The following is a 15,475-nucleotide window of genomic DNA, read 5'->3' as shown; positions in this document are numbered from 1 at the left end:
GGTGCAGCCCAGTAACATTTACAGATGAGCCGTTTGTAGGAGCATTAAGGTAGCTCCTGATACTGTATTAAACGTTTGAGTCCATCTGGTTTCCACATTAATACATGTCACTTCCTTTGCCTTTCAATATCTGTTGAACTGTGTGGTTTTAGAAATCAGGGATTATCATTGCATAAAATCTCCTGGCTGTGAAGGTGAAAAACTCTGTGAATTCCCAGGAAAAGACTACAGGGAAGTTTAAACTCTTATTATTTTTCTCCCCACTTCTTAATTTTCCTGCCACCACTCAGTGCTGTGTGGGTCCAAGGTCACTATTAGGGAAAACAGAGTAGTTCAGACCAGGGCAAAACAGCATTTTATGAGGTACCTTGCTCAAGTTCACTTAATATTTCTAACTTTTTCAGCCCATGGTAAGGTAATAAGTGATGGAGACTTCTTTAAAACACTGGTCATACAGTGGTTAGCATGAAAGTACTTCATTCAGATTAACCTCGGTACTGGAGTATGGGGGAGAACATGTGTGGCAGCATGGTAAATAAAAACTAAAGAGCTGGGAAGATACTTTTCCTTCTTGAGGAAATCACTCCTGCCAGTGTATCTGTCTGAGAATGACGATGCAAAAACAGTGAAATAAGATTTTACTTTGTAGCATTTTTGTCACCTGTACTCCTTGTTCTTGGTCATACAGTCAAGGGTAAAGTGGTCCATGTTTACATCTGAAGAATGTTTCTCCTTTTCAGAAACTCATTCTGAAGCAAGCCCTTATTGTCGTACTGCACTGGTGTTTTAATCACAATTTTAGCATTCGACTGTATGCCTTAGTTGCTCTTAAGAAAATCTGGAGCATGTGTAAGACATTGCACGTTGAAGAACTTGATGCTTTGACTTCCGTTATTGAATCCAGTCTGAATCAAGTGGAAAACATGCATGGAGCAGGGTAAGCAGGCCTTGTCCCCTTCCCCTCGGTCCAGCATTGTGTGCAGAGAGGGCATAGAGGGTGCCCAGCTTTTAGCAGCTCCTGTTTAGCGCATCATGCTGCAGTGCACAGAGCTCGGATTAAGCAGCATTTAAGCAGCTCACTATTTGATGTGCAGTTTAATTACAGTTCTAAGTGCTGTCAGCTCCGTCATTGATCTCTCTTCTTTTTCTTTTTTTTGCTCTTTAATCCTTGATCTTTAATTTAGGGACCTCTAGACGTTTCTCTTCAGCGTAGCCAAATGTTTTCATCCTCTGTTGTCAAAGAACTGCTGAGAAGTAGCATGACCGGACTCTAAAGCCATGCTCATAACCCCTCAGATGTCCGGGTTAAAGCTGGAAGCTCTTGCCTTTTTCTTTTCTAAGAGAACTTCTCTATTCCCCAAACAAAATCCTAGTCAGATGCTCAGTATCAAACAGATACAACACCGCTGCTGTGATGGAGTAGGTTGGGGTGCACGACTCAGTAGCAAAACCCAGGGGGATGGGAGCTCGGACACACGTTGGGGTGCTGTCCTTTGAAGAGACCCTTGAAAGCCAAGGGGCAGAGAAGACAGGTGCATAAGGAGGGGCCAGTCTCTCATCTCAGGTCTCCTCTCCTCACCCCGCTGATGTTGAGGCCCAACCGGCAGTGACAGGAGGGGCTGGGAACTCGGGGGTGAAGGAGGTACGCTGGCCAGAGCAGGAGAATGATCTCACCGGGAGGGCATCTTGAAATTGTTGCTCAGCTTTTGGGTTGTCGGTCATGAATTTAAACTGAAACCTGCCGGTGGCCACGTTTTGTCACTTTTATTCCTCCCTCCTTTTGCCTTCTAAAACTTGACAAATTTTTGGTTTTTGTTGTTTGTGAGTATGTACCTAAGTATTTAAAACCCCTTACTTTCACCTGGCTTAACAAAAGTTGGTACAGTTTGGCTGCGTGTCATGGATCTTCAGGGTAGAAAACGTGACTTACGTGGACTTCCCTGGCAGTCCCGAGGTTAAGACTCCGCGCTTCCACTGCAGTGGGCAGTCCCTGGTCGGGGAACTGAGATCCCACATGCTGCGCGGCGCAGCCAGAAACAAAAAAGTAACTTATGTAACGATTTTCTCTCCTGAAGGGAAAAAAAAAAAAAAAAAAAAAAAGCATTTATGGCCAGAGAGAGACATAAGGATCCCAGCCTAGATTTCTTACATGGTTCCCTTTTAGAATTCTTTTTGCCCAAGCAAGGGAGTTGTACCTGCGGCAGCTGTTCCTGTGAGATTTTCCCATCGTTGTCTGTTGACTGACGACTGTCTCCTCGATGGAGTGGAGACCTGAGTTTCATTCTTGTTGAGTCATTGTTTGACGTAGGACTGTGAGAGTTATTTAATTTCTTTGTCTGTCTTTGACTTTCACTTCAAAACGTCAGATTTAGGGTCAGCTTTTAAGGACGCTGATCTTGGAGATAGGGGTTATAAATCTTGGGATAAAATTCACAAGATTTTCCATGCATTCTAAATTCTGCGGTGCCTCTTTAAGAGAGCTACTTGGCTTTCCCCCTTACCAGAGTGGGTTCACTAGTCTGTACCTCACATGTATCTTTACCACTTAGGAACGCGAAGAAGAATTGGCAACGGATCCAGGAGCATTTCTTTTTTGCAGCGTTCCACCCACTTAAGGACTACTGTCTGGAGGTGAGCAGAGGGTCTCATTTGCGAACGACTCTCTTCCGTATCTTTAGTCCCCGTGCTTCCTTTCTGCCCCGGTTGTGGAAGGTGTACTGAGGTTAACTGTCCTTACAGCACCGCCTTCACGGTCGTAAAGTGCTCCGTGTAATTTTGTCACGGCTGCTTGCGCTTCACTCTTCAGCAGTGAAAACTGGCTAGTCATTTTCACTTTCTGTTTCTCAGGCAGTGTCTGGCTTGTAAACACTGGAAGGGGGAATATTTAACTCTGAACAGAAATCTGTTCTGACATTAAAAGGAAATGAGTGAGAACATTTGTGCAGGTGAGATCTGTTGTAACGAACGAAGCCCACTGTTATGAAAGAGCGAGAAGATCTACTCTTTTGTTAAGTGCCTGTTTTAGGTTCTGGATGGCTGGAATTGTATAGCAGATGACCCACCATCTCAGTGATCCTAACAGAATGTGCTTATATAATTCCTTTATACTTATTACAGTTAGCATGTGAATTAATATACAGATTATTAAAATTGGTACATATATTACTTTCTCCCTTTTTCGACTACAGTTACAGCCTTGGAATTTAAAACGTGATCTAGGAATCTGGAAGTATCAGAAACTTCAGCTACCATGCATAAGCAGTTTTTTGTTGTTGTTGGGTTGTGTGTGTGTGTGTGTGAATTACTAATAAGCTGGCCTTTAAAAAAAAATACAGATCTATATGTTGTGAGATAGTCATCATAAAACATTATTGTGTACTTTGTTGCTTCATTGCAAAAATTATTTAGGATTTTTCAAATATTTTAACGTGCTCTGTTCTGTGTCCTTTAGCGCCCAGAATGCTTTGTTTGACATCTTTCTGAAGGACTCTTAATAACTCTCTAGTGCTAAGTCAGCCTTTTCTATTCAGTTCTCCAGCAGGAGTAAGTCCCTTGCTTCCACTTTTCCTTCATCCTGACTTTGACTGCCTCACCCTCGTATGTTTTATATATTTTATTCTCTATTAATTATACGAACCATAACTGTACATATCAAAATAATGGCACACAAGAACTCTGTTTCTCTGTACATTTGGAGCTATACTTGGTACGTACTTAATGAACAGTTGCATTCATCATGCCAGTTTCAATTTGCACAAATATTGCAAATAAAGAGAAAACCATATTCATTCTAAAAATTTTATGAAGACTTGGACATTGTTATAAGTTTATTACTTTATTTGTAAATTGCCTGCTGTGCTTCTGACTCCTCTGCCTTTTCACATTTGAGGGTTATCTGGATCTCAGTTTTCTTGTCATAGGTAAGAAAAGGGGAGGAGGATTGTCATGTAGTGACTGAATAACTGCTGTTCACAGTGGTGTCACACTGTGCAGTTTACAGATCACTTTCATGTGCTCTTTTCACCTGATTTTACCCTCATTTTGCCAGTGAGGAAGTTGAAGCTGAGAGAGGCTAATGGCTTGTCTAACGTCACACAGCTAAGATACAGTCGAGGCAACATCTAGACTCTAAATTTGTATATTGGCAGCGAGAGTGAAGATCGGGCATCACAGGAGCTTGAATCTGATTGCTTATGGAGGTGTCTGGTTGTCAATAAATAGCATTTATCCAAATGTTGTCCAACATGAATGCTAATTAATTCCAAAACACTTCTTGCTTGTATTAAGAGCATGGTGTATACTATGCTACATACAGTTAGAAATACTGGAGTGGAAGATCTGCCCGCTCTCAAGGATTTCCTAAATTAATCCCTTAATGTCTTAGAGAAGATAAGAAGTATAGATAGACAGTTGCTACAAGATATAAATGAAAGTATGTCATTTGATCAGATGTGATAGTTTGGGAGAACGCATCAGTAATAATAATTAAGTTGTACTTTAAACATGTTATCATGTATTTCTTTGTTATTTTTAAGGGAAGAAAATTTAGATGTTTACAATTCTCCTTTCAGACCATATTTTATATCCTTCCACGCCTTTCTGGCCTTGTTGAGGACGAATGGATTGCCATTGGTAAATTCACCAGGTTCACTGACATTCCTTTAGATGCAAGATTTCAGTGGTACCTTTCTCCAGCTCAACTTTGTGAACTAAAACCAGGTGACTGGTCCCAGCAGGACATAGGTAAGAAAAACTTCTGTTTTACTTGTTCTCCCTGTTGCCTTGGTCAGGCTTATTGATTCACGTTATTTAGAATAGGTGGTTGATAGTACCATTTTTCATTGATGTGGTGAATTCTGCTCCACTTAGAGAAAAGACAGAAGGCGTGGTGTCACTCTGACTAGTACTTTCAGTTGACGTTGGCTTTGCTCTTAATAGCCAAAGAGAGCTTAATCTGCTTTACTATATAAAGCTAAAGGCTTCTGTCTTCTTTGAAGTATTGATAATTAATATTCATTGCTCTTCTACTATATATTTCTGAAAAAATATAGATATTAAAAAGGGCCAAATTAAGAAATCTCTTTTCTTTTCCTATTTGGGAGTGAAGCAGAGCTCTGCATTCCCTCCTCGGTCTGGCCGAACATCACTCATCTCTTACCCCTCTTTTCCCTATGGCTCCAGCCCTCCTTTCACGTGCCCCCGCCCCCATCCTTCCCTGCAGCTTTCTCAAGGACCCCCCCCTTTTCCCTCTGTTACTTCCCGTCCTCCTCCTTCCCTTCACAGTCCAGCTGCCCCAAAAAACGGGGGAACAAGTCTCCCGCCCACTTTTAAAATCACAGCTAACCTTAAGAGATGTGTAGTAGCGATCTGCATTCTCAGCATTTCTGTCACTCACATTGTGTCCTCCTTCTGGCTTCCCCAGCCCATAAGCATCATGGAAACTTCTTTCAGAAAAGCAGAAATTGTCTTTGTCTACTTCCTTACAAAATCTAAACAGATGCTCTTTTCTTACCATACCTGACCCTGTGTAGCATTTATTTGCTCATTTCTTGCTCTCCGGATTTTTCTCCTCAGTCTGACTTTTCTCACTCTCCTTTGAGTTCCCCTCCCTCGTCCCTTATATTTATAGTTCTCTCAAATTTTAGTGTTTTCAGGAATCCCTTGGACATCATGTTGAAAGTGCAGATTCTTGGGTCCCACCCTTAGGTTTTTGTCTGGAGGAGAGTTCTAGGAAAGTGCGTTTTTTTAATCAAATACTTTAGGTGGTTCATTTTAAGACTATCACCTTAAATTTATTTACTCGGTCAACAAAGATTTACTTATTGCCCCCTGTGTGCTGAACAAAAGACAAAGGCCCTGCCCTCAGGGCGCTTACATTCCTCCAGGGGGACAACCCTAAACAGACAGATAAGATGTCAGGTAGTATGGAGAAAAGAAAGCTGAGCAAGGAGTGTGAGAGAGGATTAAAAAGACCTTTTTAAGGAGCTGACATCGAGCAGAGGCTACATGAAGTGACAGCAAGTCAGGCAAAGCCTGGGGAAGAGCAAATGTGGATTTGGGGGCAAAAGACAGTGACAGGGGCCTTCTCAGGGCGGAGGGGCCCGCCTGACCGGGAGGGGAGGAGAGGGGAGCCGCACATCTGCACATCTTGTCTGACTTCTGCCATGGCGTGAGTGGGGCAGAGAAGTGGGGAGTTACTGGGTGGGGAGAAGGCTACAGAGGTCTTTCTGTTTTTGTTTGTTTTTGGTAAAGAGGGGGATATTGCAACAGGGTTTCTCTGCTGAGATGTGAATGCTAAATGCTTTCATTGGCCTGGTTTTCTTCTCATTCTGTTTGCTCTCCCTGCACGTTTTTTATTAATTCCCACAACTGGAAACCACCACCTATGTAACTGCAACTTTCAGATCCTTATCTCTGGCCAGCCTCCTTCCTGAGCCTTCTACACGCTTTCACTAGCTCATCTATAAGCTCTTTAAACTCAGTATCCAAATCCACGTTACCTTTCTGCCCAGACGCGCCTCTTCTAATCCCCTTCCTGTTAGTGGTCTCACAGGAGTCATTCTTCTGCGGTCCCTCTAGCCACATCCGTCCGCTATCAGATCTTGGCGATTCTGCCCTTCCTCTTCAGCCCCTCTTGCAGAGACTGTTTTTGTCTTTTTTGGGCTAGTGTGAAAGCCTCTCGGTGGTTTTCCCTCCCCACTTATCCTCCACATTCGTTTTTAAGAGGGGTTTTTTCTGCAACACAAAACCAGTACTGTTACCCCCTTTCTTAAAACCCTGTACTGCCTCCTGTCTGTAGAAGAAATTCTTTATCATTTTATACACAAAGCCCTAACGGCCTGGTCTGAGTCACGTCCCTCCCTCCACTGCAGGCTGTGAGCGATGCCTGAGTCCGTGTCCTTCCGCGCGTCTGCTCCTGCGGAACGTGTCCACAGTCTGCCCCGCCCTTCCCACGCGCTCTCCTTTGCAGACTTTTACACTCCCTTCCCTGAGCCCTCCTGCGTCGGTCGTGGTTCCATGCGTGTCTCTTCCCTCCCCAGTAACCTAAGTGCCCCCGTTTGCTCAGTCAGGTCTGGAGTGGGAAGGAAAGCCTGGAAGGAGAGTCTCAGTCCTGAACTAGAGATCACAACGCACATTAGACAGCTCAGTAACACCGTGTACTCATCGCGGTAGCCAAGAGATAACTGCTCCAAAGAACAGTCCTCGTTTTTAGAAAAGGTCCCCCAAGTACTTGGAAGATAATTTAAGATAAAGCCTGATTGTTGTTTTCCGGCATACAATATTTCTACAGAAAATTCCAATCTAATAACACCACTGTTTGTAAGATACGCCATTATTTTATGTAACTCTAAGAAAAAAATGCTGCCAAACCCATGGTACCCTTGTGGATTCTAAGATGCTTCCCAATTTGGGGTATGCCAAAATGGAAAAAAATGTGCATCTTTGATTTTCATGAAATATTGTCGTATTTTGGTTAGCAGGGTAGAATCTGAACATTTTAAACTGTTACCGAAAATGACAATTGTATCTGAATCCAAGTAAAGTTCTTTAGTCAATGAATCTCATTCTAAACTATCATTTTAAGCTCTTAAAAAAGTATATATGCATGTAAATCAATAGAGAGGGAGATTTATATTTTCTTTTTCTTTCCCAGGTTCTAACTCAGGCGAAGCAGATAACGAGTCAGAGTGGAGTGATGTTCAGAAGAAGATTATCCCATGGAGAAACAATGTTCCCGACTTAGACCTGGAGCTGGTATTTCAGGATCGTGCGGCCAAACTTGGGAAGTCACTCAGCAGACTGATTGTAGTGGCCTCACTCGTTGACAAACCAACCAACTTAGGAGGTAAAGTTAGAGTTTCCACTGGGCTTGCTTGACATCTTCTGATCCCGAAAATTTGTAATTGACCCAGTGCCATTTGTGGCCTCTTCCACATTTCCCCCTCTCCGGGAGCTTCAGAGGAATGCCTGGGACCTAGTGAACTTGGCCTTAGACTGGCGGCAGTAACCCCGGCTTGTCCTGTGCAGGGCTGTGCCGGACCTGTGAGGTGTTCGGGGCCTCGGCGCTCGTGGTTGGCAGCCTTCAGTGCATCAGAGACAAGCAGTTTCAGCACCTCAGCGTTTCAGCAGAACAGTGGCTTCCTTTAGTGGAGGTGGGCGCATAGTGATGTATTATTAAAATTTTCGTTTGCTAGACTCTTTTGTAGTACTCTGTCTTCACGTTATCAACCCTTTTGCAGTAGTCCAGCCTTTGATGGCTTAAAAATAATACTGAAAAGTAAACTACAGCCCACTCTGTTCTCCTGTTCTTATCTTTCACACTGTTGTATTTTTAGAAATCAATAATGTAGAATTCTTTTCAGTAAAATGTGTCCTGTTATAAGTCACTCTCGTTTGATAAATTTATGAGATGTTGGGAGCGTTCTTTTTCATAGTGTATAATTCTGTCCCTTTCCTTTTAACAAATTTCAGTTTCATGAAAGTGTTTTTTCTTTAACTGATTTTACCCCCAGGAGGGCTGTAAGTGAATGATTTAATATTCTGCTCTTTGTAAACGAATATTAAGGTAAAACCACCTCAGCTGATCGATTATCTGCAACAGAAAAAAGCAGAAGGTTACACCATCGTGGGTGTGGAACAGACGGTGAAAAGTTTAGACCTAACCCAGTACTGCTTCCCTGAGAAGTCTCTACTCTTGTTGGGGTAAGAACACTGTCTTGAGAGTCTGTCTAGAAAACGTTTCAGAAGGTTTACAGTTTTACCTGGACTCTTGATCATACACCTGTACCTGGCTTTTGACTTGCAAGGTTTATGGAAAGCCCCCCCTCAGCTCTCGTTTTATTTCACCCGTTTGGGATGGTCAGGTGAGCACAGAATTGACCCATAAACCTTCTTGTTACACTCTTTATTTTCCTGGTACCACAGACTTGTGTCATTGTGTTAACCTGTCTCTTCCAGTAACATCCAGGATATCTGAGAAAAAAATTGTTTATTATAAGAAAACTAACCTTTCTTCTCCCATTTTTCTGAATCAGAAATGAACGGGAAGGAATTCCAGCAAATCTGATCCAGCAACTGGACGTGTGTGTGGAAATTCCTCAACAGGGCATCATCCGCTCCCTCAACGTCCACGTGAGTGGAGCTCTGCTCATCTGGGAATACACCAGGCAGCAGCTGCTGAAGCAGGGGGACCCCGGGTCCTGAAGCTTGTGCCTTGTCTGAGACGAGTTATCAAGTTATCGAGTTATCTATCGGTGCTGTTGAAACATTGTTTTAGAACTATTTGGACTGATGAGATAGATTCTGAAATCTGTTGGGATAATTTGCATTTCTTTATTTGCAGGTTAATGCCAAAACTTTGTCATGTGCCTTAACTATATTGCTGTATGTTGTCCCCTTTAATAAACCTTTTTTAAAGCTAAGTTGTATTGCTTCTTTAATAAAATATTTTAAGCAATTGTGGAAATAAAACAATGTATTTTAAAAAGATCATTTCTTTCCTAGAAACTAGTATTGTCAGAAATGTGGATCATGGTAGGAGGAAGGCAGAATTAGGGCAGCTCTGATTATCTGTGAATACCACACCCCTGTCAAGAGCGAGCGCGGGGCGGGGGGGGGGGGGAGCAAAGCTTCAGCATGAGGAGGAGCCATTAGCCTCTTTCTGCTGATTTGTATCTACTGCGCAGGGAGGAAACATGCTTGGCAAGATGCCAAACCAGCTTCCCTGTAAGTTCATAACATTTTTAAAGCCATAAACTAGGCCATAATCGTTCATATGAAGTTTTTAGGAAATTTTCATATGCCATCTTCACTCAGGGTTCAAATAGTGATTAGAACTAGTCTACCTTCTGACGGTTGTCAACGTGGACCCAAAGGAGGTGACACCCTTGCACATCGTTACCAGTAGTGAGAATGGAACCCACGAGGGTTGATGTGCTGTTTCTCTTCTTCTGAGGGTTTTTTGTTTGATATTAGGATTACTTTATTATTTAATGGTAACTGTCACCATCCAGCAATGCACTTCAATCATGTCTGGGTCCTTTTTTAATAATAATTAAGTTTCAGAGTTCGTTACCTGTTATGTACTTTTTTCTTCTGTAGCTTTATTTTTAATTTATTTTTTTACTCTACAATATCACTTATATGTAGTATCTAAAAAATAATACAAATGGATCTATATGCAAAACCGAAACAGACTCACAGATACAGAGGGCTTCCCTGCTGGCGCAGTGGTTGAGACTCCGCCTGCCGGTGCGGGGGACGGGGGGACGCGGGTTCGTGCCCCGGTCTAGGGGGATCCCACGTGCCGCGGAGAGGCTGGGCCCGCGGGCCATGGCTGCTGAGCCTGCGCGTCTGGAGCCTGTGCTCCGCAACGGGAGAGGCCACAACAGTGAGAGGCCCGCGTACCGGGGAAAAAAAAAAAAAAAAAAACCTAGTGGTTACCAAAGGGGAGAAGGAAGGGGGGAGGGCCAAGTTAGGGGTATGAGATGAACAGATACAAGCTACTATATATAAAAGAGATAAGCAACAAGGATATACTGTATAGCACAGTGAACTATACCCAGTATCTTGAAATAACCTATAATGGAATATAATCTGTAAAAACACTGAATCACTATGCTGTACACCTGCAACTAACAATATTGTAAATGAACTATACTTCAATTAAAAAAAAAAAAGAAAATGAATACAAAGAACTTGCATTTAAATAAAATAGCCAAGACTATACAAACATGTAGAGGAAGAAATGTAGAGAATAATTAGAATTAGGTGGGGTTTTCCACCCATTATATCATAAAGCAAATTTTGCACTCACATTCTTCATTCCACTTTGGAGGCTCAAGTCAGAATTAAAATAGAGTCAATTTGTTGCTGGTCATTTTACATTAGCTCTTTGTTGTTACTGTAAGAATAATACATTCTCATGAGGAAAAAATTAAAAGTCTGGTGAAGGATGGAGAGGGGACAGTAAAAGTGGATGCCACATAAATCCAGGGTAGAATATTCAGTGGTGGGATTGAATAGAATTATATCATTTGGAAGCCCCAGAACAACATTTCTCCTCCTACTTCTCTATACTTCAGGTACAGTAATCCACCCCCATCACCTGGGACAGAGACGGAAATAGGAACAAAGTGATTAGGTAACTTTCTCACAGTCTCACACATCGGTTGGCTTCAAAAATCAGACCAGTGTAATAATTTGATTTGTAATAATAATTATTATATATTTATATATATATAATATATATTATATATATAATATATATTATATATAATATATATTATATGTATTATACATAATATATATAATATATATTATATAATATATATTATATATATTATATATATAATATGTATAATACATATATATAATATATATTTTATATATAAAAATATATAATATATATATTATATATTATAAAAATATTTATTATTTATTGTAATAAATATATTTATTTTTATTTATTATTTTATTTAATTATTTATTTATTTTTATTTATTTTATTTATTTATTTATTTATTATTTTATTATTTTATTTATTTTTATTATTATATATTATTATAAATAAAAATATTATTTATTGTAATAAATATATATTTTTTATATTTATTTTTTATATATATTTTTTTGTTTTTTTATATATTTATTTTTTTATATTTATTTTTATATATAAAATAGATATATATTATATATAATATATAATATATATAAAATATATATAATAATATATATATTATTATATATTATAAATAAAAATATTTATTATTTATTGTAATAAAATCAGACAAATTTGTAATAATTTGTCTGATTTGTAGTAATTTGTCTGATTTCCAGACAAAAGGATGTGAACATCCTCGGTTCGGCACCGAAAGCCTTGGCCCTTCTGAAGTCACTCATCACAAATTCCAGACATAACCTGCTGGAATTTGTCAGTGAGAATGCAGGTTGCAGCAAGGGCCAAGCTAGTCAACGCGGATGCCAAGTTCACTGTCGTTCATTGTTTCTGCATTCCAGACACTCTGCTAAGCACTTTACGTGCATTTTCTCATGTAATCCCCAAGGACCTACTCGATGAATCTGGGAAAGGAAATTCAGACTGGGAGGCTCAGCAGTTTCTGGGCTCTTACTTTTCCAGGGAGAGTTCTCAAGTTGTAAGATTACCATTTGGGGGCTTGCCGCGGAACATTCTGGATTGTTTCCACTTTTCCAGTGAAAACGATGCTGCAGTGAAGACTCGCAGACGTGGTCTTGCTCGTTCCGCTGCTTTGAATCATACTGTTGAGTCGTATTTCTGGGGTTCCATACAGGCACTCCCGACTCAGACTAGTGACAGAGCGGCCACCAAGCTCCAGCAAGACCCAGACGGAGAATTCCGCGCTGCGGGGCGGTGCCTCCTCCCGGGAGGCGTGTCTGTAGCTTTATTAAAATAATTTTTGTTTTGCAGGAGAGCTGCAAAGATAGTGCACCGTTTCCATATGCCCTTCACCCAGATGCCTCTAACAGGATCTTACATAACCATGGACATTTATCAAAACTAAGAAGTTAACGTTGATAATGGTGCTGTTCACTAAGCAGACCACAATCCTGATCTATATTCAGATTTCCCATCTCCCACTGATAACACTTTTTCTGTTCCAGGAGCACTGACTTTGGCATCCAGGATGCTGCTCCTTTATTACTTGGAATTCCTCTGTAAGGAAGTCTTGTCCTTTCGTCAGTCATCTGTTTGTGGCAGGGCGGATGGTTGGCTCTTGTGTCCTTTGGCATGCCCTTTTTTTTTTTTTTTAAGTACTTTCTTACATTCTTATATACACAATGCTCCAGGCTCATCTTTACTCTCTCTATACCAGTTCTAGAGTCAGACATTTCACCAAGGATCATTGGTTCCATTTATTGGTGAATACTATCAGAAATCGAGGTCTGGGTGCTGGGTGTGCTCGTTGCTCCTGGACTTGTCACTGCAGGCCCTCTCAGTGGACAGAGCTAGGGGACCTGGGTGTCCACCAGCCCATGTGTGTACAAGTACTACGTCCAGATATGTTCACATAAACAGGAATTCTTCCCGCTGTCTCTGACACCAATCCAACACCACAGGGTTCATTCTAACATGCACCTCTTATTTTTAACTGCTTTTTCTAACACAAACCTGGTTCTCATGACTGTGGTTTCAGAATTGCTGCACCACATCCCTGTGAAATTTAGCGATGTGCGTAGTCCTTTTTGTCTTCAGTCTTACAGAATCCAGTCAGAACTCCCATTTTTCAAAGTTATTGTGGGTCAGCCCCTTTCTTATCCATCCCTTTCAGTGAGTTTGTCATATATTTATAATACTTAGATTCATTTATCATTCTTCGTTCCAAACTAGAATTCCTCCAAAATCCTGGTTGATTTCATTTTTATTTATTTACTTATTTTGAGATGGGTGGGACTAATATTTTCTTTTTTTCTTTAGGCTGGGTGGGCTCTTCGTTCCTGCAGACGCACGGGCTTCTCTAGTTGCGGCCCAAAGGCTCTAGAGCGCGTGGGCTCAGTAGTTGTGGCATGCGGGCTTTGCTGCAGTACGTGGGATCTTAGTTCCCCGACCAGGGATCGAACCCGGGCTCCCTGCATTGGGAGTGCAGAGTCTTAACCACTGGACCACCAGGGAAGGGAAGTCCCCCTGGTTGATTTGATTTTAATGTGCACACAAGGTCACTCTCTACAGTGTACAGTCCTGTGGGTTTTGACAGGTGCATACACGGATGCACCACCACAGTGCCATAGAAAACAGCTTCCAGCTAAAAGTTCCTTCGTGTAACCCTTTCAGAGTCAACCCCTTTCCCCACCAGCAGTGAATGCCAGGTTTCTGTTGCTATGCCTCTTCATCAGTACTTGGTACTATCAACTTTTTTAAATTTAAGGCACTCTGACAGGTGTGTAGTGATAGGTCATCACGGTTTTAATTTACAAATAATATGGAGCATCTTTTCATAATATAATATTATTTCTAACACGATGAATAGAGTTGTGAAAATATTCACGTAATTTGCCTATTTTTTTAACTTGGGCTATTTTTAAAATAAGGGTTTGTTATTCTGGATACAAGTTCTTTAATGAGATATGTGATTTGCAATATTTTCTCCCAGTTTTATCTTTTCATTCTCTTAATTGTATCTTTCACAGAGCAGAAATTTTTAATACTGATAAAGTCCAACTTAGCTTTTTTTTTTCCTCTTATGGATTGTGCTTTTGAGGTCATCATCTAAAAATTCACTTCCAGGGCTTCCCTGGTGGCGCAGTGGTTAAGAATCCACCTGCCAATGCAGGGGACACGGGTTCGATCCCTAGTCCAGGAAGATCACAGATGCCGTGGGGCAACTAAGCCCATGCGCCACAACTACTGAGCCTGTGCTCTAGAGCCCGCGAGCCACAACTGCTGAAGTCTGTGTGCCTACAGCCCGTGCTCTGCAACAAGAGAAGCCACTGCAATGAGAAGCCCACGCACCACAAAGGAGATCCAATGCAGCCAAAAATAAAATAAATAAAACAAATTTTTTTAAAAGTTAAGACGTTATAAAAATTCACTTCCAAACCCCAAATCATGCAGAATTTCTCCACATTTTCTTCTGGAAGTTATATAGTTTTATATTTTACATTTAAGTCTATGATCCATTTCGAGGTTTTTTTTTGTTTTTTTTTTTAACAAGGTGCAGTTTATGTCAAGGCTCTTTTTGTTGTGCATGGACATCCAATTTTTCCAGCACCATTTGCTGAAAAGATTATCCTTTACGGAATCACCTTTTCACCTTGTCCAAACTCAGTTGACTCTAACTGTGTGGGTATATTTCTGGGCTCTGATCTGTTCTACTGAACTATGTGTCTATCCTTCTGCCAATACCATACTATCTTAATCACTGTAGCTTTACAATAAGCGTTAAAATCATATAATATGAATCTTCCAATTTTGTTCTTTTCAGAATTGTTTTGGCTATCTTAGGTCCTTTGACTTTCCATACAAATTTTAGAATCAGCTTGGTAGAATCTACCAAAAATCTTGAGATTTTGATTGGGGTTGTTTTGAACCCATATAACAAACTGGGGAGAACTTAACAGTAAATTAACAACACTGAGTCTTCTAATCCATGAACACTGTACCTCTCCCCAATTAAGTTGATCTCTGATTTCAAGTGTTTTGTAGTTCTCAGGATATAGGTCCTGCACATACTGTTAGATTTATATCTAAGTATTCCTTTTATTTTTAGTTTTTTTAATGCTACTGTAAATGGTACATTTTAAATTTTATTTTAGATTCCAGCTGTTCATTGCTGGTATACACAAATATGATTTTCTTTTGTATATTGACCTTGTTTCCTGCCACCTTTCTAAGATTCACTTATTAATTCTAGGTGCTCTTTTTGTCGATTCTTTGGGATTTTCTACAGAGATAATCATATTGTCCATGAATACAGCCAGTTTTATTTGTTCCTTCCCA

The 15,475-nt window shown here is 40.7% G+C and overlaps 1 protein-coding gene and 1 long non-coding RNA gene across 4 annotated transcripts in view; one reads left to right on the top strand and one right to left on the bottom strand.

The window, feature by feature from the left end:
• Positions 1 to 9,420, top strand: part of TARBP1 (TAR (HIV-1) RNA binding protein 1) — a 65,698-nt gene extending 56,278 nt beyond the window's left edge. Inside the window, exons 24-30 of one of the 3 annotated variants that reach the window (XM_033431258.2) lie at positions 741 to 937; positions 2,550 to 2,631; positions 4,572 to 4,743; positions 7,655 to 7,846; positions 8,029 to 8,153; positions 8,567 to 8,703; positions 9,036 to 9,420. In XM_033431258.2, coding sequence (XP_033287149.2) covers positions 741 to 937; positions 2,550 to 2,631; positions 4,572 to 4,743; positions 7,655 to 7,846; positions 8,029 to 8,153; positions 8,567 to 8,703; positions 9,036 to 9,204 — 1,074 coding nt within the window. In that variant the 3' untranslated portion in view covers positions 9,205 to 9,420. Of the gene's footprint in view, positions 1 to 740; positions 938 to 2,549; positions 2,632 to 2,847; positions 2,946 to 4,571; positions 4,744 to 7,654; positions 7,847 to 7,960; positions 8,154 to 8,566; positions 8,704 to 9,035 lie in introns of those variants that run through there. The other 2 variants (XM_049696869.1, XR_007471238.1) reach the window with 2 other exon arrangements.
• Positions 339 to 9,150, bottom strand: LOC125960979 (uncharacterized). The gene is made up of 2 exons (XR_007471240.1): positions 9,009 to 9,150; positions 339 to 8,593 (listed from the first exon to the last, which is right to left on the bottom strand). It is a non-coding gene; the product is annotated as an uncharacterized LOC125960979 (long non-coding RNA).
• Positions 9,421 to 15,475: the final 6,055 nt, after the last annotated feature.

The sequence above is a fragment of the Orcinus orca genome, chromosome 14 (assembly GCF_937001465.1).
Source record: "Orcinus orca chromosome 14, mOrcOrc1.1, whole genome shotgun sequence".
Lineage (NCBI taxonomy): Eukaryota > Metazoa > Chordata > Mammalia > Artiodactyla > Delphinidae > Orcinus > Orcinus orca.
The sequence above is the reverse complement of the archived record's forward strand: the minus strand, read 5'-3'. Positions and strand labels throughout refer to the sequence as shown.